This window comes from Vulpes lagopus, chromosome 19, assembly GCF_018345385.1.
Source record: "Vulpes lagopus strain Blue_001 chromosome 19, ASM1834538v1, whole genome shotgun sequence".
In the NCBI taxonomy this organism is placed as follows: Eukaryota; Metazoa; Chordata; class Mammalia; order Carnivora; family Canidae; genus Vulpes; species Vulpes lagopus.
The window spans coordinates 2,299,944-2,326,812 of record NC_054842.1 but is presented as its reverse complement, the minus strand read 5'-3'; the positions used below and the strand labels follow the sequence as shown (position 1 = coordinate 2,326,812).

The 26,869-nt window shown below is 34.5% G+C and overlaps 1 protein-coding gene across 1 annotated transcript in view; it reads left to right on the top strand.

Annotated features, from left to right (window-relative positions):
- Positions 1-26,869, top strand: part of TOPAZ1 (testis and ovary specific PAZ domain containing 1) — an 80,641-nt gene that overhangs the window by 12,429 nt on the left and 41,343 nt on the right. Inside the window, exons 3-11 of the mRNA XM_041733741.1 lie at positions 1,158-1,219; positions 1,914-2,041; positions 13,105-13,169; positions 15,103-15,242; positions 16,611-16,696; positions 17,406-17,531; positions 19,414-19,477; positions 25,671-25,822; positions 26,000-26,092. Coding sequence (XP_041589675.1) covers positions 1,158-1,219; positions 1,914-2,041; positions 13,105-13,169; positions 15,103-15,242; positions 16,611-16,696; positions 17,406-17,531; positions 19,414-19,477; positions 25,671-25,822; positions 26,000-26,092 — 916 coding nt within the window. The remainder of the gene's footprint in view (positions 1-1,157; positions 1,220-1,913; positions 2,042-13,104; positions 13,170-15,102; positions 15,243-16,610; positions 16,697-17,405; positions 17,532-19,413; positions 19,478-25,670; positions 25,823-25,999; positions 26,093-26,869) is intronic.

Sequence of the window (26,869 nt, the reverse complement as noted above, 5' to 3'; positions counted from 1 at the left end):
TGGCGCAGCGGTTTGGCGCCTGCCTTTGGCCCAGGGCGCGATCCTGGAGACCTGGGATCGAATCCCACGTCAGGCTCCCGGTGCATGGAGTCTGCTTCTCCCTCTGCCTGTGTCTCTGCCTCTCTCTCTCTCTCTGTATGACTATCATAAATAAATAAAAAAAAAATTAAAAAAAAACTATATATTTCTGATTGTTTTTAGATCTTATGTCAGGGAGCAAATACTTCATATTTTCCAAAGACTGTAAAGAATGATGTTTATAAAATGTTTTATTTGGTTTTTCTCTTTCATGAGAAGGAAGTAATCCTGAAGCAATGGGCATTTGTAGAGCTGTAGGATAGGTTTAATAGAACTACTTATTAAATGAAAAAAAATGGTAGGATTATGGTGTTTATTATATTTTATTCTGTGTACATTTATGTATTTCTTATTTTTAAAAAATGGAATGTTTGGCCATTTGTTTTTGAATTGGCTCCTATGGATGTAGTTTTCATTTGTTGAGCCTATGCTGTTGGTTTTAAAAACATTTTATCTTATTTAATCCTCATAATAACCTCATGGATAGGTGATAATTCCCATTATACAGATACGGTTAGGTTAGATTCAAAGGAATTACATAATATTGCCATAGTTGACACAGTTAAGTGGCAGAACAATATCTGAAACCAGGTTGGTCAAGCTCTGATCTTCATACCCTTGACCTTTAGACCACATGTTGTCTTCAGAGATTACCAAAAAAAAAAAAAAAAGAAGAAGAAGAAGAAGATGATTCAAACTGTTCTCAAACTATCTTCCTTTTACACTGGCAGTAAAATATATATACACATACTTTAGAATAGAAGTTAAACATCAGCTCATATTGGTGTAATAGTTTAAAATTGTTTTGAATGCTTGGTATATGTCATCAGGTTCTCTCTGAGTAACAGTTTGATATGGCAGCACTCCCTAACAATTGTGGTATATGTGTGTGATTAAAGAACCAAATGAGTAATCTATTTAGGTGTGCTGGATTCTGCGCTCCAGTACAGAAGACCTCTATCCTTGGAGGACTTGAGCTGATGTTCACCAGCTATTAAAGCTGGTAATATATAATGTTTAGAGAAGTAGATCTGTGTAGAATCTGTTATAATGTTCAAGCTCTGTTTGCTTTATAGTAGAAAACTTCCTATACTGGATCCTGGATTGATGAAGTCAGAGATCTGTGCTTCTTTATCAGCAGGTAAAATTTGACTTTTTTGAAATATGCAATATTGAAGTATCTTTTTATATCTCTATTCAGGCCTAATCAAATGAATTAAATAGGAAGCTCTTCATTTTAGAGTCTTAACTATATGTTTTACAGTTTGTCAGTTTTCCTCAGTTTTAGTTGCTTGGTTGGCAGATAAGATTTTGAGAAATTTTCCATTTGATTAGTTAGTAAATAACTTTGTTAGGTTTTATCTACAAAAGAGATCATTGACCTTAGAAACTTTTGTGGCTGTATTTTGAAATGGAAATACATGTTAAAGCTTTGTCACATTTTAAATCTGAATCTTTTTAAGAATTTTTATAATTAACAGTTAATCATAAGTTTAAATACCTGGATTTCCTTCACAGGAAATATTTTCAAAGTTAATTGTATTTTGATATTCAGGTTTTAAAAATATATTGAACATAGCAGGGCATAAGAAACATTCTTACATTTATCTTGGTATATCTCAATTTTGTCCTAGTGCCAATTCTTTTTATACTGTATAATGGAGTTACTTTGAAAGAGAAAGAGGAATAATTATATAGTTTGCTGAAAACTACTTCTGTTTGTCACATTGGACTTTAAAAGAGTGAGGATTTTAACTCATTTTTAGAACAGTCTTTGAACAATTTAGTCGTTGCACTGTATAAAGCTTCTACAGTTAAATATTATTTCTTTTCAGCAAATGAAATTAAACATGATTCCAAAGGAGAAAACATTTCCTTAGGGAAAGTTACTAATGAGACCTATGGAAGTGAAAAGCTGGGAGACTTCAGTGAAAACGTAAAAGGTTCAGACTTGGATGAAAAGGTACTAGGAAATCTTGCATTTTCTTATTTCCTAATCTAAATGGTGGTGATGCTAAAATTCATCTTAATAGTGGTGTCAGTAGTTCAGACTTGGATGAAAAGGTGCTGTGGAGAATCTTTTGCATTTTCTTATTTTTTGGTCTAAATAGTCGTAATAGAGATTCATCATAACAGCATGGTCAGGTGATAAGTGTCACTACTTTTTATTGAGTAAAAGAATCGCATCATTCTGCCCATAGGATATATTGTTTGATCCTTTGTACAAGCACACTATGAACAGCTATCCTTTGTCTGGGAAAGTGCGATGTTTAATTATGTATTTAGCCTTTTTTTTTTTTTTTGTATCCTGCAGTGGGTCTCAAACCTATGTAAATCTAAATTGTTAATATTTTCCTGCCTCATTAAACACAAAGTACTGAGTATCATTTGATCTTTGAAGCTTAAGAATATCTTAGTGCCCCAGGAGTGTGATGCACACATCAGTTAACCACAGATATGGAAGGCATAGAAATTGGAGCTAAACAAACTTGATGGTGGAACATACCACTGGCATAGGATCTGGGGAAAAATTAGGTTATCGAGTTTATTCTTGTTTCCTGCCAGAAAATGTGTGTGATTGTCTTAACCTTTTGCATAATTTAACTGACTCATATGCAACTATTTCATATTTTCTTCTTTCTCATTATTCCTCCTTATTTATCCTCACAGCTACCAATCTAGTTTTCTACTTCACCAAGAAAATTGAAGTAACTGGAAAAGAACTTCCTAATTCCCTACCAATACATTAGCCCCCTTAACCTGCATCTGCTCCCAAAATTCCACCTTCTCTTCAATTACAATAGATGATCTAGCCAAGGTTATTCCTTCCACCTGTATGTTAAAGTCCATCTCTTAAAATACTACTCCAGTAATTCTTCTTTTATTGTTGGATCATTCTTATCATTATTGTTTTATAAATATATAAAACATATATATATCAAACAAAACCACAACAAAAGTTTCCATAGTCCTATTTTTCTTTTCAGCTGTCATCCTGTTTCTCAAAAGGCTTATCTATATCCACTATCTCTAGTTTCTTTCCTCTGGTTCTCTTGAACCCATTCCAAAGATATTTTGCCTTCATCGCAACAAAAACTATCCTTAAACTCTCCAGTGACCTCCTTGTTGCTGGAGCTAATGGACATTATCTCAATCTTTTTTTTTTTAATTTTTATTTATTTTTATGATAGTCAGAGAGAGAGAGAGGCAGAGACACAGGCAGAGGGAGAAGCAGGCTCCATGCACCGGGAGCCCGACGTGGGACTCGATCCCGGGTCTCCAGGATCGCGCCCTGGGCCAAAGGCAGGCGCCAAACCGCTGCGCCACCCAGGGATCCCCATTATCTCAATCTTAATCTTACTTACCTATCATCATTTTTTGTCACAGTTGATCACACTTTCCTTGAAACCCTGACTTCCAGGGTAAACATATTGCCTGGTTTATTTTCTGCCTTTCTGTCTGCAGCTTCCCAGTTGATTTTGCTGGTGTCTCCTGATCTCCCTGACCTCTATCTATTGGAGTGACCCAGAACCTAGACCACAATGTGTTCTTTCCTATCTAGATTTGCTCCTTAGATGGTCTCATCCAACCTCATTGCATTAAATGCCATCTCTGTACTAAGACTCTCAAATTTGTAACTGCAGCCTGAACTACTTCTCTGAACTACTTACCTTTATGTCTAGTTGCCTACTGGATCCACTTATATGTCCAATTAGACATCTCAAATTTAACTGTTCAAACTGAATTTCTGGAACATCTATATACAGCTTACCAGCTTACCTTATTTCAGTTGAGGACACATACAGACTGAAAGCAAAGGGATGGAATGGCTGTTAACCAAAAGATGAGAAATAACATGCTGGTAAAGATGTGGTGAAAAAGGAACTTTCTCTATAGGAGTATAAATTGGTACAACTACTATGGAAGAAAAGCATGACAGTTCCTCAAAATATTAAAAATAGAACTACCACACAATTTAGCATTTAAACTACCAAGTATACAAAGAAACCAAATTTTAATCAGAAAGATACATGCATCTCTGTGTTCACTGCAGTATCACTTACCAGCATAACACTGAGTAAAATAAATTGGACAGAGAAAAACATACTGCATGATCTCACTTTTAAGTGGAATCAAGACAAAACCCAGACTCAAAGATACAGAAAACAGATTCATGGTTGCCAGAAAGGAGGGGGAGGTTGTGATGGGGCAAAATCCATAAAGGGAGTCAAAAAATACAAACTTCCAGTTATAAAATAAATATATGGCATAAGGAATACAGTTATTCACTTTGTATATGACATATGGTAATTAGACCTACTGTGATCATTTTGTAGTATATACAAATGTCAAAGCACTATGTTGTATACTTGAAACTAAGGTGATATTTGTGTGTCAGTTTTACCTCAATAAAAAATTAAATAATTTGTAAAAATTTTTTTAAAAACTGAACTTCTGTTATACATTCCCTCCTTACAACAGACCGGTTTTTCCTGTAATAATCCCTTTTTCTGTTAATGACAACTCCATCCTTTTATAATTACTCAGGTTCAAAACCTGAGATCTTCTTACTTTTTCTCTCAGTCCATATCCAGACTGTAAAGGAAGCTTGCAGGTTTTATCTCAGATAATGTCTAGAAACTCTACTTTTCATCACCCCCAATGACGACACAGGCCCAAGATAATGTAATCTCTTGCCTGAATTATTGCAATCACCTTCTAATAGGTCTGCTTCTAATTTTGTCCTCTTATAGTTTATTCTCAATGCAGCATAAGTTAGATAATGTTATTCTTCTGCTTCAGACTGTCCATTGGTTTGTAGTGACATTTAGATTCAAAGCCAGACAGAGCCTTTACTACCACGTACTTTCTCATCTCTTGTACTACTGTCCATATTCTTTTCACTCTCACCATCAGAGCCTCCTTGCTGTTCTTGGAACATACCAAGACTTTCTCCCACTTCAGGGCCTTTGCCCTTGCCATTTTATCTGCCTGTAATGTTCTTCTAAAAATAGTATAGTTCTCTTACTTCCATCACATCTTTACTCAGATTTCATGTTCTCAGAGATAACTTACCTGGCCATCCAACCTAAAACTTCAGTGTTCTCCTTTCTCCTAGCATTTCTTTTTTCTTTAATTTTTTAAAGATTTTATTTATTTATTCATGAGAGAGAGAGAGAGAGAGAGAGAGAGGCAGAGACACAGGCTGAGGGAGAAGCAGGCTCCCCACAAGGAGCCCGATGCACGACTTGATCCCAGACCCCGGGATCATGCCCTGAGCTGAAGGCAGATGCTCAACCACTGAGCCATCCAGGCGTCCCACTCCTAGAATTTCTTAATTCCCCCTCTCACATTCACTATGATTTAACATTGTAAATATTTACTTATTTATGTTTACATCCTCTTGCTAGAGTGAAACTCCATGAAAGCAAGGATTTGTGTTCATTTTGCTTACTACTTCATCTCTAGCACCTAGAGTAATAGCTGGTACAGAGTAGTGACACAAATAATTGTTGAATGCATACAAAGTACTTGCTTAATGGTTTGGTGATGATAACAACCAGTATGTACCGAGCCTTTGTTATATGTCAGCCAGCCACTGTTAAATATTTAGCAAAGGTTATCATGTTTTATCCACATAATATAACAAGGTGCTGTTCAGGAGTCCCCAAGGCCACCCTCAGATTTAGTGATTTGCTAGAATTTGCAAAGGTTAGCAAAGCTGTTATACTCAAGATTATATTTTATTACGGTGAAGAAATGCACATTAAAATCCACGAATAAATCACTCTGTCCATGAGAAACCAGGCACAAGTTTCCAGTTGTCCTCTTCCATGTGGACGCTGCTTACTTCTCCCAGCAATGATGCATGACAATAACAGTATTGCTAACCAAGGGAACTTACTTGAGGCCTGGTCAGAGTCTTTATTGGGGTCAGTCAGATTGGTATGGCTGGCTGCCTGCATGGCTGACCTTAGTCACTTGGTTTCTCCAGACCCTTTAGAGGTCAAGCTGTTGTCACAAGGCCCCCACTGTAAATCACATTGTTTTAGATCATCTGGAGTGACTGAAGGCCCCTACATGAATTACATTGTCAGCATACACTGCCTGGTCCCAGGCCCCTAGTTAAACAAAGACGCATTTATCAGGCAGCATATTCCAAAGGCTTAAGTTACCTCCAAGGAGGTCAAAGGCTAAACCTTCATTGCACACAGTATAGACAACTCTGACTTGCTGAGATAGTCCTTTGCTGGACATGGGGTGTGTACTGTTATTTTCTTTTGTAGATAAAAGAAACCTGAGATTTGAGTCAGTTTCTTGTCCATAGTCACATAGCAGAGTTCCTTGACACTATAGGTAGGCAAAGTTTTCTTTAAAGGGCTAAATGGCAAATACCTATATGGCTCTGTGGGCTATATAGTTGTGGTTGCAATTACTCAACTCTGCCATTGTAGCAAGAAGCCATAGACCATATATAAACAAATAGTAGTTGCTATGTTCAGATAATCTATTTACAAAAACAGGCAGCCTGCAGGCTGTAGCTTTCCAACCCTTGCTCTTAAGTATTAAAAAAAAAGAAGAAGAAAAGAAAAGAAACAGTTTGTACTTTATTTAAAGCTGAGGAAAAGATTTAATCCATTCACTCCTGCAAGCATAGATTTTAGGAGATGTCTGCCAGAATTCACTGAATTTTTAACACTGTAAATATTTTAAAGATGTAGACTATTTTTGGCATTGGCTCTTTTAAAAATAATCTGCAGAATCATTTAGTTGCTTCCTGGTATAGTAAGATTTCTTGGTTTTGCTTAAAAGAAAGGGATGGTGCATTTATCCTTCTAATACCATGGTAAGCTTCAAAGTACCAACTCCTTAAAAAATACATGACCAGGTAATAATATTTATCTTTAAGATATCTGGTCCCCAAGTTTCAGAATTAAACTTTATCCATATCTCTCACCTTCATTTTAGGAGGTTTTTTTTTTTTTTAGGAGTTTATTAGGTTAACTTCAGGACATATGTATGGCCTAGCACTTCCCTGCATTTATATACAGTTTTCTGTGAATTTTCAGATATACTTCATGATTGATCTTTTATGTATCTGTTAATTTATATAATAAATATGGAATATATATATGCTCTGTTTTTCAGAGAGCTTGTTTTTATTTTGTCTTATATGTCCATTAAACCCAGAATCCATATGTAACAATTTTTAAGTTTACCATGGTAGTAGTAATTGCTTAATGAGTCTAGTTTTGAACCCCAGATAGTTAAAATGCTATATACTCTTTTGTTAGCTTTTAATTTTGAGATAATTGTAGATTCCCAGCAAATGGCAAAAATAGTATAGAGAGGACCCATGGACCCTTCACCTGTGATTACATTTTTAAATACAGTATCAAAACCAAGAATCTGATATTAAATGTAAGTATATATACTTCTGTGTATTTTAGTAGTGGGCAGATTTTTGTAGCCACTACTGCAATCAAGATAAAGAATTATTCCATCACTACAATGATCTCCCTTATGTTATTCCTCGGTTACACCTTTCTCCTTACCTCTGACATTGCTAACCTTAGCCACCATTAATCTGTTTCCCATCTCTGTAATATTGGTATTTTAAAATAGATTTAGATTTACTGGAGGTTGTCTAGAAGATTATTAATTTTATTACTATTCCAAAAGAACTAGCTTTGGTTTTATTGATTTTTTTTTCTCTATTGCTTTGTTTCTATTTCACTGATTTCAGCTGATCATTATTTTCTCCTTTTTTTTTGCTTACTTTGGATTTAATTTGCCCTCCTTAACCTCTTAAGATTGCAACTAAGGTCATTGATTTAAAATTTATTTCCCAAGACAATTTAGTGCTATAAATTTATCCATGAATAGGGCCTTAGCAGCATCCCATATTCTTTTAACTTTGAAATGGTTATAGATTCACATGTGGTGGTAAGAAATAACAGGGAAAGATCTCGTGTACCCTTTACCAGTTTTCCCCAATGAAACATTACAAAATCATGGTACAATATCACACCAGAGTATTGACATTAATTTAGTCAGAGGTATAAAGCATTTCCATCACCACAAGGAACTCTCCTGTTGCCCTTATAGCCATGCCTACTTTCTTCCTGCCTACTCCTAAACTCTCCTGAACCTGTGACAACCACTAATCTGTTCTCCATTTCTATAATTTTGTCATTTTAAGGAAGTTACATAAATGGAATCATTCAGTATGTAACCTCTTCAGATTTTTTTTTTTTTACCCAGCATAATCCTCTGGATATTCATCAAGTTTGTTTCATGTATCAATAGTTGATTCATTTTTATTGCTTAGCAGTACTCCATGGGATGGGTTACCACAGTTTATCTGAAAGCTCTTTCTTCATTGAAGGACATCCACATTGTTTACAGTTTTTGGCTATTACAAATAAAGCTACTATAAACATTTGTTTACCAGTTTTTGGTGAACATAATTTTAAACTTCTCTGGGATAAATCCCCGTCTGCAGTTGCTAGCTGTATGGTAATTGCATGCTAAGGTTTTAATTTAGGTGAACTCAGATTCCTTTCCAAATCTTTGTTCAGTTCTTTTAGCCTTAGCTGGGCTGTTTGGAGTCTGCCAGTTCAAAGATACAGTTCAAGGGTCAGTAAGAAATTAGGACAGAATTTATAAGCAGATTTCAGGATTTCCTTTCTTAGGCTCTCTCTTTCCCTGGATTCCCAGCCCTACTTCCCAGTTTATGACCTTGTTCTAAACTTAGCTTTCTGGTTTGTTGTTTCCATAAGGCAAGTTTTTGGCCTTCCCAAGTAGCTCAACCAGGATCTGCCTTCAAGAATAAAGCTACGAAAGCAAAAGAGTTAGCTAGTGCTTGCTATTCCTTCTTTCCAAGTGAAGAATTCCCTCCAGGTTCTGCCAGCTTTTCATATGTTTCCAGTGGTTTCAAGCAGAGATTTTTATATTTTACCTAGTTTTTACCTGCAGGAGGATTAGCCCAATAAGACATACTCTACCATTTCTCAAAGTATATTGTATATCCTTTTTAATTTTATGTAAATGGTAGCATACCATTCTTTACCTTGCTTTTTAAACTTAGTATATAATGGAGTATTTCTTTTCAATGTGTGTAATTATGCCTTATTTTTATAATCACATAATTATCTACTGCATGGATATACTCTATTCAACAAGTTCCACTATTAGTGGACATGTGGTTCCCATTTTTTGCTATTTAAATATTGCTGCATTATGTATCCTTGAACATAAGGCATTTTGTGTATGTGCAGGCATTTTTAGATTCTTAGAAGTAGAATTGTCAGATTGGCCTACATAGAGATGGCTGTGATTTATACTTTCAATAACATTGGGTGAGAATGCCAGTTTTCTCCCCACACAACTAACGAACTTAGTATTAAAATGTTTGTCCCATCTGTCTATTTTTACAAGTGACTTTTAGTTTCAATTTGCTTTTCTCTTAGACTAATTAAGCATCTTTTAGTATGTTTAAAGGCCATTTTTAAATGAACTTTCTTTTTATGTGTTTTGCCCATTTTTCTTCTGAGATTTTGATCTTTTTTTACTTGTAGGAACTTTTCATATATTAAACATCCTTACGTCACTCATAGTCAGGGAAATACAAATCAAAACTACAATGAAATATCACCTCATACCTATCAGAAGGGCTGAAATTAACAACACAAGACTAACAGATGTTGGCAAGGATGCAGAGAAAAGGGAACCCTTCTACACTGTTGGTGGGAATGCAAACTGGTGCAGCCACTCTGGAGAACAGTATGGAGGGTCCCAAAAAAGTTAATATAAACTACCCTATGATGTAGCAATTGCACTACTAGGTATTTACCCAAAGGATACAAAAATACTGGTTTGAAGGGATATGTGCACCTTGATGTTCATAGCAGCATTATCAACAATAGCCAAATCTGGAAAGAGCCCAGATGTTCATTAACTGATGAATGGATAAACAGGATGCTGAATATATATTATATACACAACAGAATATTATTTAGTCATTTAAAAAGAATGAAATCTTGCCATTTGCAACGACATGATGGAGCTAGAGAATATTATGCCAAGCAAAATAGGTCATATAGATAAATACTCTGATTTCACTCATATGCAGAATTTAAGAAACAAAACAGATGAACATGGGATGGGGGAAGAGAGGCAACATAAAACAGACTCTTAGCTATAGAGAACAAACAGGGTTGTTGGAGGAGAGATGGGCAGGGGTATGGGTTAAATTGGTGATGGGTATTAAGGAAGGCATTTGTTGTGATGAGCTCTGGGTATTGTATTTAAGTGATGAATCACAAAATTCTACATCTTAAACTAATATTACACTGTATGTTAACTCATTGGAATCTTAAATAAAACTTGAAACTACAAAACACAAAAAATATATTCTTTGTCCTATGTTCCCACACTTTTTCCTATTTTTTGTCTGTTCTTACTTGATTTAGGAGTTTGGCTTTTTCTTTTTTTTTTTTAACCTTAAAGGAGGTTTTTGGTCAAATCTACTAGTTTTCTCTTCTGATATTTGAGTTATGAGTAATAGAGAAGCCCTTTCCCATTTCAAGATTTAAAGTTTTCTCTTGTATATTTTTCTGGTGTTTTTTTCTGTTTTTTTTTATTATGTTTGAATTTTTTTTTTGAGATTTTATTTATTCATGAGAGACAGAGAGAAAGGGTGGGGGCAGAGACACAGATATACAGGCAGAGGGAGAAGCAGACTCTATGCAGGGAGCCTGATGTGGGACTCCATCCCAGGACTCCAGGATCACACCCTGGGCCAAAGGCAGGCACTAAACCGCTGAGCCCCCCAGGGATCCCTTATGTTTGAATTTTTATCTATCTGAATCTAAAATCTATCTTGAGAGAAAGAATGTAGAAACAATGTAACCTTTAAAAAATTTTTTTGATGGATGGCTTTTGTGTACTTTGTAGTCTAGTATAAGAAAATACCAAAAATATTTATATTCACACCTGTTGGTATCATAATTTATGGTTTCTGCTTTTGGTATCATACTTAAGTTTTTTCCACTCTTAAAATTATACAAATACCCACCTTTTTTTTTTTTTGCTATTTTTGTATATTTAAATCTTTACCTAAAAAGTATTTTAACATATGGTGAGTTGGTACCAAACTTATTTTCTATCCAGTTAACTAGCCCATTTTTCTGCTGCCATTTATTGAATCATTTCCTCACAGATTTCAAATGTTATCTTTAATATTCTCAAATTTGTGGAATCCTTGGGTGGCTCAGCGGTTTAGTGCCTGCCTTTGGCCCAGGGCATGATTCTGGAGTCCCAGGATCAAGTCCCATGTCGGGCTCCCTGCATGGAGCCTGCTTCTCCCTCTGCCTGTGTCTCTACCTCACTGTGTGTGTGTGTGTCTCTCATGAATAAATAAATAAAATCTTTAAAAAAATTTTTCAAATTTGTATGTGTGGAACTATTCCTTTTGTTTCATTGATTGCTCAAGTCCTTGTACTAATATCAATCATATTGTCAATTATTTGAAAAATAAAAACAGCAAGCAAAATAAGGCTTGCTTTAAAAGACCCTAAGATGTATAATAAATTTAAAATATTTTTTTTGGCCATTCTTATATTCTCTTAAGAGTGCTTTAAACTCACGTGATCAGGGGCATCTGTGTGGCTCAGTAGTTGAGCATCTGCCTTCAGCTCAGGTCGTGATCTTCAGGTCCTGGGATAGAGTCTCGAATTGGGCTTCCAGCAGGGAGACTGCTTCTCCCTCTGTCTATGTCTCTGCCTCTCTCTCTCTTGAATAAATAAGTAAAGTCTTAAAAAATATATAAACTCACATGATAAAGTAGTTTTTAAAATGTATACATTAATTTGGGGAGAATTAACATCTTTACCTTTAATAGTCTCATTTAGAACATGGCGTATTTTTTAAATATTTTATGTTTCTCAGTTGATTTTTGTAATTTTCTTTGAAAGGGTTAAAAGTATATGCAGTGTGTATCATTACTGTAATATGTGATTATGTACTTTTAAAAAAAGAATAGTTGTTGGGGTGCCTGGGTAGTTCAGTTGGTTAAGCGTCAGACTCTTGATTTTTGGCTCAGGTCATGATCTCTCAGAGAATTGTGATATCGAGCTGAGTTGAGCTCTGTGCTGGGTATGGAACCTGCTTAAAATTCTCTCTCTCCTCCATCCACCCCTCCCTTTATACCTGCACATGCATACTCTGTCTCTCAAAGAAAAAAAAAAGGTTAAAAGAGTACATTTTCAGTGCTCTCATCACAAGGAGAAATTTCTTTTTCTCTTGTTCTTTTTGTTGTAGCTCTATGAGAAAATAGGTGTTAGCTGCAGCTATTGTAATGATTTCACAATGTATGTAAATCCAGCCATCATGCTGTATGCATTAAACTTATACAGTAATATATATCAATTCTCAGCAAGGCTGGAAAAAATTCTTAGTAATTAAAAAATTTAATTTTTCATATAAAGTAAGAATTTAAATGTTTATCTCTGCTCATAATAGGTAATTTGGGGATTTATTTTCTTGGTCCCTGCCTGTTTTTTAAAAGTTTAATATTAGCATGTATAACTTCCTTTTAATTAGGCACAATTCCAGAACACTAATGTGAAATGTTTTGAGTATAGTGATAAATGAAATACATTTAATACTTCCAATGAGAAAAATAAATTTGTTCATAAATACCATCTGAAAATAAAAGTTACTTAATGCTTTTTATCTGAATGAAAACAAATGTAACTTTAATTATTCATAATAATTTTAAATGCCAGTTTATGTAACTATGGTGTCAAAAGCTGAGAAAATTTATGATTTCTATGAGTTTTTCTCTTAAGCAACAGTGGAATTTTTAAGTCAATATTAGTATTTCAAATACTGTAGAGTTGTTTTGTCAGTTGGCCATAAGCTAGTGGTTTAATTAACATCTAATATATCCCAGTAAACCTTATAGCTTGATATGGAATACAAAAATATTCACTTGTACTTTTAACCATAATTTTTTCACAGAGTAGATTTTCAGAAAAGGTGACTATTAAAGAAGAAAAAGAAAATATCTTTGAAGTTTACAAAAGGTCTGTACCATTCTTCATTATGTAATTTTAAAATAGTTACATAATTTGTATTTTGAGTGTTTTTCATTCTCTGCTCTATGTGCTTGGGCTACCATGCTGTGAGCCATACATAGATATTATTAATCAGTGTATCGGGTATACCCAGATGTCAGGGATACTTTCAGTTACTATAAAGCTGTGACAAAGATTTTTGAGCCATTAAAATATTTTTCGAGGAAGGAATAAGGAATAGTGATACAAGAAAAAAGAATGTGGACTTTTGGGAAGGTAGAAGTGTCAGAAATCAGATGAATATTGCAGTTTGCAGTGATTAGTACTAAGAGTTACAGTACACTCACTTGAACATACGCAGATACCAAACTTAAAGGATACCTTGGAGATCACGATCCATCCTGCATGCCTGTTTTGCTGTTGGGGCAAGGTACACTGAGATCAGGTGACAAATGTGTTCAAGTCCTTTTGTGTTAAGGCAGTAGTTTTCAGTGTGATCCTTTATAGCAGCAGCAGCAAGTGGGAACATGTTAGAAATGCAAATTATTTGGTTCCATTCCTGACCTGCTGAATCAGAAACTCTGGAAATGGGGCCCATCAGTATGTGGTTCAGCAAGGCCACCAGCTGATCCTAATATGTGCTCAAGTTTGAGAACCATTAAATGAAGTAAAAGCCTAGGTGAAAATTAGATTGGCACAGAAACCCAGTATGATCCATGACCATTTGAAATTTTAAAAGGGAAAAAATGACAAAAGTTCCCTTTTTTTCCCCTCTTACAGGCATTTTGCTTACAACGAAGTAGTGTCATTGCAGTCTGCAGAGTTTTATCATCAGTTTGGCTCTACCATAATGATCAGGAATGTGACATTGGAAAAGTCACTACATTACTCCAGTCTTTAGTCATTCAATCAAAAACAAAAGAATTTTACTAGATAATCTCTTCCATCTGTAAAATTCCATAATTCTTGTTTGTTCTATATTATTGTTCTTGTTTTGTTTTGATATTAATGATGTCCCAAGTTGGAAAGAGAAGTGATTATCTCTTTTCTGTGTAATTTTTTTAAAAGATTTTATTTATTTGAGAGAGAGCATGAGCAGGGGGAGGGACAGAGGGAGAAGCAGACTCCCTGCTGAGCCACCCAGGCACCCCTTGTGTAATTTTTAAGCTTTTTCAATGCTAAGTTTCAACTGTTGTAAGTGTGGCACCTTCTTTCTGTTGTTTTTTTTTTTTTCTCCTCTCTGGCCCAGGGAACTCCAGCTGAAAAAGCTTAGTAGAATTATTTTTAAGGTAAAATATTGTAGTATCTGAGTGATTTTCGCCTAAAAACTGAGTTCATTCATAACTATCAGTCAGCTTTGAGATACTTTCCATTTTCCCCTTCGCTTCTTTCTTTTTCTAGGTAAGTGAAGCTCCAGAAAACTCCTAAGTTTTTCTAAAACAGGTTGTATAGGATCTCACATATTAAAATATAGTCAGAGCTGGTTAAATCTAAGCAACCAAGAACAGCACATTTTTTATACCTTCTTCCCCAAGGAAGCTCTCAGGTACCTGTATAAATTTATTAAATATACTTGTTCTAAAGAATAATTTATAATTTATTTATTTTACTCTACTATCAGTAGAATAATTGGATGATCTTTTCTGGATTAGAATGCTAGCCTAGTTCCTCCTCAGACTTTTTGTCTGGTGTGATCAAAAATTCTCTGCTCTAGTTTTAACCCAACAACCTTTCTCCTACCCCTACCCTGGCCATTTAACAAGCACTGAAGAAGGCAAGAACACCTACTGAAGATACTGAAGAATCATAATATGGTAATAGTATACAGCATGGTGTATAACATATACATAGTGTGTTAGGTTGTGTTTCTGCTTATTTGATTCTCATTACTTTAATGTTTCTAGAATTTTAAAATCTGATTTTGGCTTTTGTGCTCACACAGTGAAGATTCTAAAAATGCAGCGATCATGGTTGGTGAATGTCGTTTGGCAGCACTGGTCCCAAAACCTCTGTGCTTATCAGTGCCACCTTTGAATCTGAGTGCTTGTCAAGAAGACCTATTTCTAAAGCCCTGGATGAATGGTACTGTTTTCTTAATAAAATTCTGTTGGCTTTTGATAACATATAAACTGTATAGGAGATTTTTTTCATCAAAAACAAAAAAGTAAAAAATATCAAAACACACTTAGAATATATTAAAATTGGAAAGTTAGTATACCTTTACTTAAAACTTTAGATGGAATAAATTCTTAAATATCTGTGTTTGTGTGATAGTGGTGAAATATATGAAATACCTAAAATATTCATATTTTAGTTGAATATTTTAGAATTTTATAATGTATTTAGAATTTGTGTAGGTTTTTTGACAATCCATAATGCTTGAACAAAATAGGCTAGATTGAAGAATGAATTTAGAAGCAATAAAATTTCTTTATGTAGCCCACACCTAATTCTTCTGTACTTTCCTATTACAGACTTTGTGCTGCCTGGTGTCTTGTGCTACAGCAGCATGCCCAGATGATTGTGTGTTTTATCTTAAAAAGCCTTAATGGTTCTTATAGTGAAAATTACAGCAAAACTATGCAGCAGAAACTTGAGCTTGTTCCAAATTCACCTGATGCTACCAAGTGAAAAATGCAATTATTTAAAATAAAAAAATTTTAAATTATTTTATCTTTAGAGAAAAACATTTCTAAATGTCCTAATTCTCATTTTGAAAGACCAACATTAAGGGATAGGATGCCTAGTGTATCAGTAGCTCAGGTGACCAAAACACAATACCATAGACTGGGTGGCCTAAATGACAGAAATTTATTTCCCACAGTTCTGGAGGCTAAGATCAAGGTTCTGGCAGGGTTCAGTTTCTGGCTCTCTTCCTGGCTTATGGATGGCTGCCTCCTTGCTAAGGTCTCAACGTGGCCTTTCCTTGATACATGTGCATGGAGAAAGAGCAAGCTCTCTCAGTCTCTTCTTATAAACACATTAATTCCATCAGATCAATGTCTCACCCTTATGACCCCATTTCGTTCTGTAAAAGGCCCTATCTTCAAATAAAGGGTTAGAGCTTGAACATATGAATTTGTAGGGGGTACATAGTTCATTTTGGTAATACCTAGGTTTGTCAGTTTCCTTAGAAATTTTAATTGTGTATCATATATGTGCGTTTAACATAAAGACTATCATTTAAATGCTGTGTTCAGTACTGCTATATAAAGCTTTTAAGAAAGTATCTTCAGCTTAAAATTAGTTTAAGATTTTACATTTAGGCCTAGAAATACTTAAGGAGCATTTTTTTATTTCACAGGCACACACTGTAGCATCATAGTCTGTGAACAGAGTATGAGTAGTCCAAAGTAAAACTTTAAAGCAGATAGTAGTAGTAATATTTCATTGTTATGAAGGGAAGAAACTAACATAATGATGTGTGATGTCATTCTTAATCACTTCTAGATTTCAAATTTCCAGGAAAACATTCTTTTCTAAAGCTGCAGAGTCCTGAAACTTGTGAAATTTTTAAGAGGGAAAAAAATGTAGGGGTAAGTCCCCCATTTAAAAAAAATAATCCTATAAAAGCACATATTTTGGTTGTATTTCCCTATCATTTTTTTAAACACTTCTGGCCATTTACAGATTTTGAATGGCAGTTGGTGGTAAAAAGCAGAAAATGAGTAGTGACTCAGAGGATATTCACAAATAATGTTAAGAAGTTGAAAGAAGGCTGGGTGGGTAGGGTGGAGAGTGAATATACAAAACAAAATATAGGATGGATAGTTCCCTGTGATGGAAGAGAAAGCTAATGATTTAATTAAAGCAGTTTATAGAGAAAGTTTGTTGTAAATATTTTTATTCTGTCATTTCTTTGTTACTCAGAAAAGCCGTGGAAAATTTGGATTCTAAATAAATGCATCTGAAATATGCATATTATAATAGAATAGCTTCTTATAAAAGCAAAAGGGGCCAGGTATATGAGAAAGGGGAGGGAATGCATAAACTTTTAAAAACATGTAACGTAAAACAGTAGTAACTGGAATATTTTACACTGAAGGAAATTGCAAAAATTTGACATCATTTAAAATTTTTGTTTTAATTATTTTAAAAATATCAATTGTTTGGAGTTTTACTTTATCAAGTCAGCAATTTGTCTTGATACTCTTTTGGGTGTATATATTTCTGGTTCCTTCAAATGCTTTCTCACTTGATTATGGTGTTTTATAATTAACATAGAAAATATATCTAATTTTCTAGGTGTTCCAGAAGCCCCTAGGGTTGATGCTACCCCATAGATATTGCAAATTTCATTTTAATACATTACGTGGCTGTGAACGACCACAATGCAAGTTTGCTCATGTGCCTGAGCAAGGGGATGAAAAGGTAAAATATGTAATGTCTGTGAAGTAGAGATTGTTTTAATAATCATCTGTTATATGTTTAATTCAGATTTTCTTTGACTCCTGCTAGCATAGATGAGCTTTGCCTAGTTTTGTACTTTATATAAATGAAATCATACAATCGGTATTCTTTTTTTTTTTTTTTACAATCGGTATTCTTATTTTTAGTTTCTTTTTGTTCAATATTTTTGAGATTCATCTATATTTTTTACTTATAAACATTTCTTTCTCATTGCTGTATAATAAATATTCCAGTGTGCAAGTATATCAAAATTATTTTATTGATAAATATTGCTTTTGATTCATTTGGGTGGTTTCTAAACCTGCCTGTCTTTTGGTGGATATATATGTGTATGTATGTACGTACATATATAAACACACACTTTCTGATGGGTTATACTTAAAACTGGAATTGCTGGTTCATAGGATCTGCATATGTACAACTTTAGTCAATATTGCCAAGCAGATTTCTGAAGTGGTCTGCCAAATTACACTCTCACCAGCAATGTTGAAGTGTTCTGGTTGATTCATAGCCTTACCAGCTCTTGGTATTTATCAGCCTTTTAATTTTAACCATTCTGGTGGGTGGGGAGTGATGCCTTCCCTGATGATGATTGATGAAGCTGAGCATCTTTCAAAATCATTATTAGATGCTTGGATACCCTCTTTTTGGAAATATCTAAGTATTTTGCCTATATTCTATGGGATTGTCTTTTTCTTTTTTTTTTTTTTTAAGATTTTATTTATTTATGAGAGACAGAGAGAGAAAGAGAGAGAGAGAGAGGCAGAGGGAGAAGCAGGCTCCATGCAGGGAGCCTGACATGGGACTCGATCCCAGGACTCCAGGATCAGGCCCTGGGCTGAAGGCGGTGCTAAACCGCTGAGCTACCCAGGCTGCCCGGATTGCCTTTTTCTTACCTGTCTTAAGAATTCTTTATATTTTCTGGGTGTAAGTTCTCTGTTGGATATGTGTATGGCAGGTAACTCTTACTAGTGTACTGGTTGCCTTTTCACCCTCTTTAAAAGTGTCTTTTGGTAAACAGAATTTCTTAATTTTTATATAGCCCAGTTTTGTTGATTTTCTTAAATTTTTTTTTTTGTCCTGTTGAAGAAATATTTGCCAAGATCTTGGGTTTTTTTTTTTTTTTTAAAGGTCCAATGTTTTATCTTTGTATTTAGAATACTAAGCCACCATTAAGGAGGGCACATGATATGGTAAGCACTGGGTGTTACATGCTACTGATGAATTATTGAACTCTACATCTGAAACTAATGTACTATATATTGGCTAACTGAATTTAAATTAAAAAAAAAAAAACAACACTAAGCCACCTGGAATTGATTTTTTGTTTATGATGTGAGGAAAAGGTCAAGATAAATATTTTTTCCTGTGTGGATCCCTAGATGACCCAACACCATTTACTTAAAAAAGACCATTTTTCCCCCACTGCACTGCAGGGTCACCATGTCACAAACCAGCTGATTCTATATGAGCGTGTCTGTTTCTAGGCTCTCTATTCTAATCCATTGGTAAATGGATTTATCCTTGCATAAGTAAAGTTATTTTTTTAAATGACCTAAATAAAATTTTTTAAAAATTTCAGATACTCAAGGATTTCTTTCTTTCCCCAATTGCTTGCTAATCTAGGCTATTTCCTTGACCTTTTCTTTTTCAGAGCATCTCTAGAATAAGGTTTTTGTAGTGAATTCAATACGCATTTCAAATCTGTGAGTTAACCTAACTTCAACTTTTATGCCATTGCTTTAAGTTTACTTAAAAAAAATAGAATAAACAGAAAGATAGGATAGAAATTTGTCTTTTATGAAATATAAAACGGTAATATTATGTTTTTCATTACTTGTAGGTTTGTATGGATGTGTTTAAGAAATATATAAGTATCAACGAGCTATGTTTGCTACAACGTGCAGGTATGAGACAATGGAATGATTACTATAAATTCATGAATGTTAGTGTTTCAAACAATGTGCTATTGTATTTTATAGTTTGAAAGTAACTTCAGTACTTTAAAGTATGAAAACTGAATGCCTTAGAGTGGCTCTGCTGGTCTTAGAAAGGATCAAAAAGAAGTGTGCCATTTTGGTTACTAAAAAAATTAGAATCCACCTAACACTATAGTTCTCTTACATACTAATATTTGCATGATGTATAGGTGTAAGAAAAAATAATACTGTTAATTGGCTTAAAATCTTTCTGAAGGGATGTTTCAGAAACTGAAATCTTTCCTACTTCTTATCCTCTTAACACTTATCTCTTTGAGGCCAGTACACCTTCCATACTGAATTCTGTATAAGTCCCTAAACAGGCCAGGCTCTGTTATAATATCACAGCCACTGTACCTGCTCTCTATCTGGGATGCCTTTCTTCCAAACCTCTTCCCTATAGCAAAGACCTATTTATCTTTCAAATCTTAGTCATAGGAAATAGCAGATTGCTGATTGCTACTTCTGATCACAGAGGTGCAAAGAGTTGGGCAGCTATTATTATCCTACTTTTTCCCATTGTCTTAAGCCTCTCTTCTTCCTGCTAAAGTGACTTCCAAACAATTTAAAGAGCTAGCACTCTTTTTTTTACCTTGTCTTTCATTTTTCTTTTTCCCCATTTCAGAGCCAAGTCTTAGAGACTAGGATATTCAAAAACAACTGCATGCATATATGGGGGAAACTAAAAAGTGACTGCATGAGAAAGGCTCACTAAAGAAATAATAAGACCTTAAATTTACACTTCAGACTGATCCTCACACAGAACATACAACAATAAAAAAACAAAAGCAGTAAACAGAAACAATTACAAAACAACAGGCCCTGAGGGAAGGGAGAGAATCTGAGCTCTTGCACTTACCAGTTATTAGATTAAAATGCCCACTTTCAACAAAAAGTCACAAGGTATACAAAGAAATAGGAAAAAGTACAGCCCACTCAAAGGAAAAAATGTATCAATAGAAACTATCCCTGTAAAAGATCTAATGGCAGATAATTGAGATAGTGACTTCAAAACAACTGTCTTAAAGATGTTTAACATATTTACAAAGATATAGAGGAGGTAAAGAAAATGATGTATGAACAAAGTGGAAATATTAATAAAGAGAGGTTAAGAAAACTCAAAAAAAAAAAACTGGAACTGAAAAAGTACAATAACAAGTAAAAAGTTCACTGCAAGGATTCAAAGGCAGATTTAAGCAGGCAAAAAATCAGCAAACTTGAAGATAAGACAATAGAAATTACTGAGTTCAGGGGATCCCTGGGTGGCTCAGCGGTTTAGCGCCTGCCTTTGGCCTGGGGCACAATCCTGGAGTCCCGGATCGGGATCGCGTGGAGCCTGCTTCTCCCTCCTCCTGTGTCTCTGCCTCTCTCTCTCTCTCTCTCTGTGTCTATCATAAATAAATAAATAAATAAATCTTTTTTAAAAAAATTACTGAGTTCAAAGAAGAGAAGAAAGATTGAAGAAATGTGAACAACAGCCTAAGGGACCTGTGGGATTCTGTTAAATAGATAAATATATACATTGTGCGAATCCCAGAAGGAGAAGATAAAGAGGAAGGCAGAAAGAGTATATAAACAGACTGGCTGAAAACTTCCCAAATTTGATGAAAGTCATGAATATAAATGTCCAAAAAGCTTAACAAACTCCAAGTAAGATGATGAACTCAAAGAGACTCACACCAAAACACATTATAATCAAAGTTTCAAAAGCCAAAGACAGTCTTGAAGGCAGCTGGAGAGAAGCAAATCATCACATCCAAGGGATCCTCAGTAAGATTATAAGCAAATTTCTCATTAGAAACTAGAGGTCAAAAGATAGCCAATATTTTCAACATGCTTCAAGAAATTTTCTGTCAACCAGGAACCCTATATCTAGCAAAACGACCCTTCAAAAATAAAGAAGAAATTAAGACATTTTCAGATAACTAGAAGCTGGGAGAGTTCATTTCCAGTAGACCTGCCCTGCATGAAATGATCAAGGGAGTCCCACATGGTGAAATGAAAGAACACATAGTCACTCAAGGTCATGTGGAGAAATAATGGTCTCAATAGAGGTAGTAAATACATGGACAATAGTAAAAGTTAGTAATTATTTAAACAATAGTTTGTAACTGCTATTTTGTTTTCTTCTCTATGATTAAAGAGACTAAAACATAAAACAGTTAAAGAAAAAAATTATTAGTGTAAAAAGTAGTAGTATTGCAAATTTGATAACTCCAAATCCTCTCTTCTATATAATTTAAGAGCCTCATGCATTTTAAAAAACTGTTAATGTTTGGGACACACGGTATGTAAAAATGTAATTTTGTGACTTAACTGAAAAGGGTAGGGATGGAGTGTAAAAAAAGCAGTTTTTGTATGTTACTGAAGTTAAGCTGGTATTAGTTCATATTAGAGTGTTACGACTTTAGGATGTTAAATGTAATCCTCATGGTAATCGCAAAGAAAATAGCTATAGAATAAACACAAAAAGGAATTTAAACATTTAATTAAAAACATCAACTAAGCAAAGACAACAGTAATGCAGAAAATAAGGAACAAAAAAGCTATAAGTATGCAAATAGGAAACAACAAAATGACAGAAGTCCTTCCTTACTGTATGCTAACAAAATTTAAATTTAAAAATTTATATTTGTTTATATCATACTATAGTCTGTTAAGTATATAATAATTTTTTTAAAAGTGTATATACCTTAAACTTCATTGCTAAAAAAAACTCTAGCCATCATCCAAAGCCCTCAGTGAGTCCCAGTCACTGATCACAGATGACTACAACAGATGTAATAATGAAAAGTTTGAAATATTTCAAGAATTACCAAAATGTGACACAGAGACATACAGTAAGCAGTACTGTTGGGAAAATGGTGCCAGTAGACTTACTTTATTTAGGGTTCCTGCAATCCTTTAATTTGTAAAAGATGCAAAATCTGCAAAGTGCAATAAAATGAAGTACAATAAAAGAAGGTAGGCCTGTACCAAGGTAGGTCTTTCATAAAAGTGAAGTGGGTGGTATAAAGCATACTCTAGAAAGTGAGGGAAACCTGTATATGAAAACCTGTTGCAGAAAGCATACTCAGTGGTGAAAGACCAAAAGTCTTCCCCTTAAGATCAGGAACAAAGGCAAGGGTACCCATTTTCATAATTTCTGTTCAAACTAAAACTGGAGATTTATGATCCAGAATCATCAGACGAGGCAAAGAAATAAAATGCATCCATTTCAGAAAAGAAGAAGTAAAATTAACTCTGCACCTTATCAACAATAGCCAAATTATGGAAAGAGCCTAAGATAAAGAAGATGTGGTGTGTGTATACATATACATATATATAACAGAATATTTGTTTTTAAGATTTTACTTATTTATTCATGAGAGACATAGGCAGAGGGAGAAGCAGGCTCCATGCAGGGAGCCTGACATGGGACTTGATCCCGTGTCTCCAGGATCACACCCCGGGCCTGAAGGTAGCACTAAACTGCTGAGCCACCCAGGCTGCCCTATATAACAGAATATTATGCAGCCATCAAAAAGAATGAAATCTTGCCATTTGCAACAACATGGATGGAGCTAGAGTGTATTGTACTAAGTGAAATAAGTCAGTCAGAGAAATATAAATACCATATGATTTCACTCATTTGTGGAATTTAAGAAAACATGACCATAGGGGAAGGGAGGAAAAAAAGAGGGAAGCAAATAATTAGATACTCTTAACTACAGAGAATAAACTGAGGGTTGATGAAGGAGAGATGGGTAGGGGGATGGGCTAAATGGGTGATGGGTATAAGGAGGGCACTTGTGATTAACACTGGCTGTTCTATGTAAGTGATAAATCACTAAATTTTACACCTGAAACCAATTTTACCATGTTAACTAACTAGAATTTAAATAAAAACTTGAAATAAAAAATTACCTGTTTGCAAATAATATGATCTTACATGTAGAAACTCTAAAGATTCCACCAAAAAACCCGTTAGAACTAAAATATAAATTCAGCAAAGTAGCAGTATATGGATTGAACATGCAAAAATCACTTGCATTTCTATACACTCAGAAAACAATCTGAAAAAGAAATAAAAGCATTTCAATTTATAGTAGCACCAAAAATAATAAAATATTTAGGAATTAACTAAGGAAATGAAAGGTATGTCATTGCTAAAAGAAATTATAAACTAGTAGAAACAAATCTCATGTTCACGGATTGGAAGACTTCATACTATTTTTTTTTAAAGAATTTATTTATCCATGAGAGACATAGAAAGAGGCAGAGACACAGGCAGAGGGAGAAGCAGGCTCCATGCAGGGAGCCTGATGTGGGACTCGATCCCAGGTCTCCAGGATCACACCCTGGGCTGAAGGTGGCGCTAAACCCCTGAGCCACCCAGGCTGCCCATGACTTCATATTGTTAAAATGTCCATACTACATAAGTGATCTACTGGAAATTCAGTGCAATCCCTATCAAAATACCAATGACTTTTTTTTTCCAGAATTAGAAAAACTAAAAATTCGTATTTTATTGCAAGGAACCCCAAAATGATTATAAAAAACAATCTTGAAAATAAAACTGGAGGAATCATACTTCCTGACTTGAAAACTTCCTACAAAGCTAGAGTAATAAACAAAACTGCAGTATCGGCATAAAGACAGACATATAAACCAATGGAATAGAATAGAGAGCCCAGACAAAACCCCTCATATATTTGATCAAATTATTCTAGGCAGTGGTCCCAAGACAACTCAATGGAGAAAAGGATAGTTTCTTCGACAAGTGGTGCTGGGAATACTAGATAGCTACATGCTAAAGAATAAAATTAAACCCTTACCTGACACTCTATACAAAAACCAATTCAAAATGGATCAAAGATCCTAATATAAGATCTACAACAATAAACCCCTTAAAAGAAGTCATAAGGACAGAAGCTTAACAACACTGGTTTGGCAGTAATTTCTCAGATATGACACCAGAAACACAGACAACAAAAGAAAAAGACAAATTGGACTTCATGAAAATTTAAAAGTTTTGTCCATTAAAAGACAGTATCAAAAGACAGCAACCGACAGAATGGGAGAACATATTTGCAAATCATATATCTAACAATGGATTAACATCCAAAATATATAGAGAATTCCTAAAAACTCAACAGCAAAAAAGCAAGCTGATTCGGAAATAGGCAGGGGTGCCTGGGTGGCTCAGTCAGTTAAGCCTCTGAATTTAGCTCAGATCATGAATCTGGAGTCCTGGGACTGAGCCCCATGTCAGGCTCCCTGCTCAGCGAGGAGTCTGCTTCTCCCTCTCTCTGCTCCTATCCCTCCACTTCTCCCCCTGCTCATGCTTACATGCTCTCTCTCTCTCTCTGACTCTCTCAAATATAATCTTTTAAAAAAGCAGCACCAAGTAATCCAGATGGTAATAAGTATTTTGGGCAGAAATAACTAAAATAAAACCCAAGGTAATTTTTATTAAGGCAGTTTCAGCTAGGGTATAGAGATTCTGACCTGTAAAAGTTTGCAATGGGGAAAAAAATAATCAATGAGTGATCCCTTAAAATAATTTTACCAAAATAATGGGAAAAAATTAGAAATGGTTTAAGTGTTGTTATAGAAAGTAAATTAAGTTGGATTAACATTAAGAAATTACTTGCTGAGAGGAAATTAGTGTACTTTTTAGTAGAATGTTCATAATCATAACTGGAATAAAAAATATCTCTAGGATCAACATGTTGGTGGGGTTAAAAACAAGAAGGGGTATGTATACAAATAGTCTGTATCCATCCCCAAATTATACAGTTTCTCATACATGACCAAGCCTGGCCTGAAGAATCCCTGAGAGTGTGGCTCCCTCAGAGTTCCAAGGATACCATGTTGTATGAAGCAACTAACCTATTTCTTGTGGTTAGCACATAAGTTAGCTCCCACTCTAGTGCCTGCTATGCTTGGTTGACTTCAAATGTTACTGTCATTGACTTTTATTTTAATTTACTTTCATCAAATATTGCTGATACAGAAGTGTACCTTTCAAGAAGATGAATTTACACTGCTTGATCTTTAAATATAGAAAATTTGTCTAATTTAGGAAAGATAAATATCTTGATATCAGCAAATTATTTTTATATTTTTTTATTTTTAGTCAACACATTTATGGATTACTACAGAAAGTTTCCGCCGGGTATACACTTTGATTTTCAAGTGCTAAATGACCTTCTAAATTCTTTACTCAAACATTGTTTATTGAAAGAAGTATTTCAGGTAGTGAACCTCAGCATAATGGTTAAAATGCTGGTAAGTAACCTGAAAATCTATGCTTTTTAGTATTGTAAGTGAATTTGTTATATTTCTTGTTTGTATAATTTATCAATTAAATCTTTGGGTTTATTGAATAATTCCTAGAGAACGATTTTATTTTCAGCATAAATGAAAGAAGACATGAAAATGAGTATAATTTTTTGTTTTATCCAGCCTGCTTTGAAAATATTGCTAAAAATATTTGAACATGTGGCAACTATGAAATTAAGGAATGCTGTACCTGCTTTAATAGATATATTTTGCAAGGTATGCTTTATCACTTTTATTCTCTGATACTGAATAACCAAGAAAATAATTCTTTCCACTTACACTCTTAAACTGCCTTTTACATTCTTGATGCCAAAGAATTCTGTTTTCAGAAATGTTCTTTTTCTCTTGAAAGAGGATTTATAAACAGACTCCAGTGACTGATGGGCCTTCCCCTTAAATACGTAAATCGTTCTAAGCACTCCAGGTGACTTCTTTCTGATTTGTAAAGTCATCTCTGCACCTTAAAGATGATTAAAGAAAACTCTTTATCAAAAAGATATGAGGTCATTTATGACAAAAATCAATACACAGATCAATATACATATAGAAAATCATGACCCAAACAAAGAAAAACAAAGAAACACGGAGGTTAGGAATTAATTTTATAGTTGGCACCAAAAAAATAAATAAAGAAAAGAAAAGAACAAAAAGAATTTTATGGCTTTCTAAAATTATATTAAAATATGTACTTTTGCTGCTTACTGGTATTTAGCACTGCCCAGCCATCCATTTCAGAACAGGCTAATAACAAGAACCACCCTTCTCGCCCACCTTGTCTATAAGGAGCAGCATTGGAACCACTCTAGCAGAATATACAAGTATTTCGGTGAATACCTCTAGATCCACATTACAAAACTTGACAGAATTATCTGCCTGGAAATTTTTTAAGCTAGAAATTACTTATCACCACTAGTAGTTTTAGAAAACCTCAGTTTGATATGTCTCAGGAAGTTTACAATCTGGAATAACTTACAAAAACAAGTGCTAGGCTAA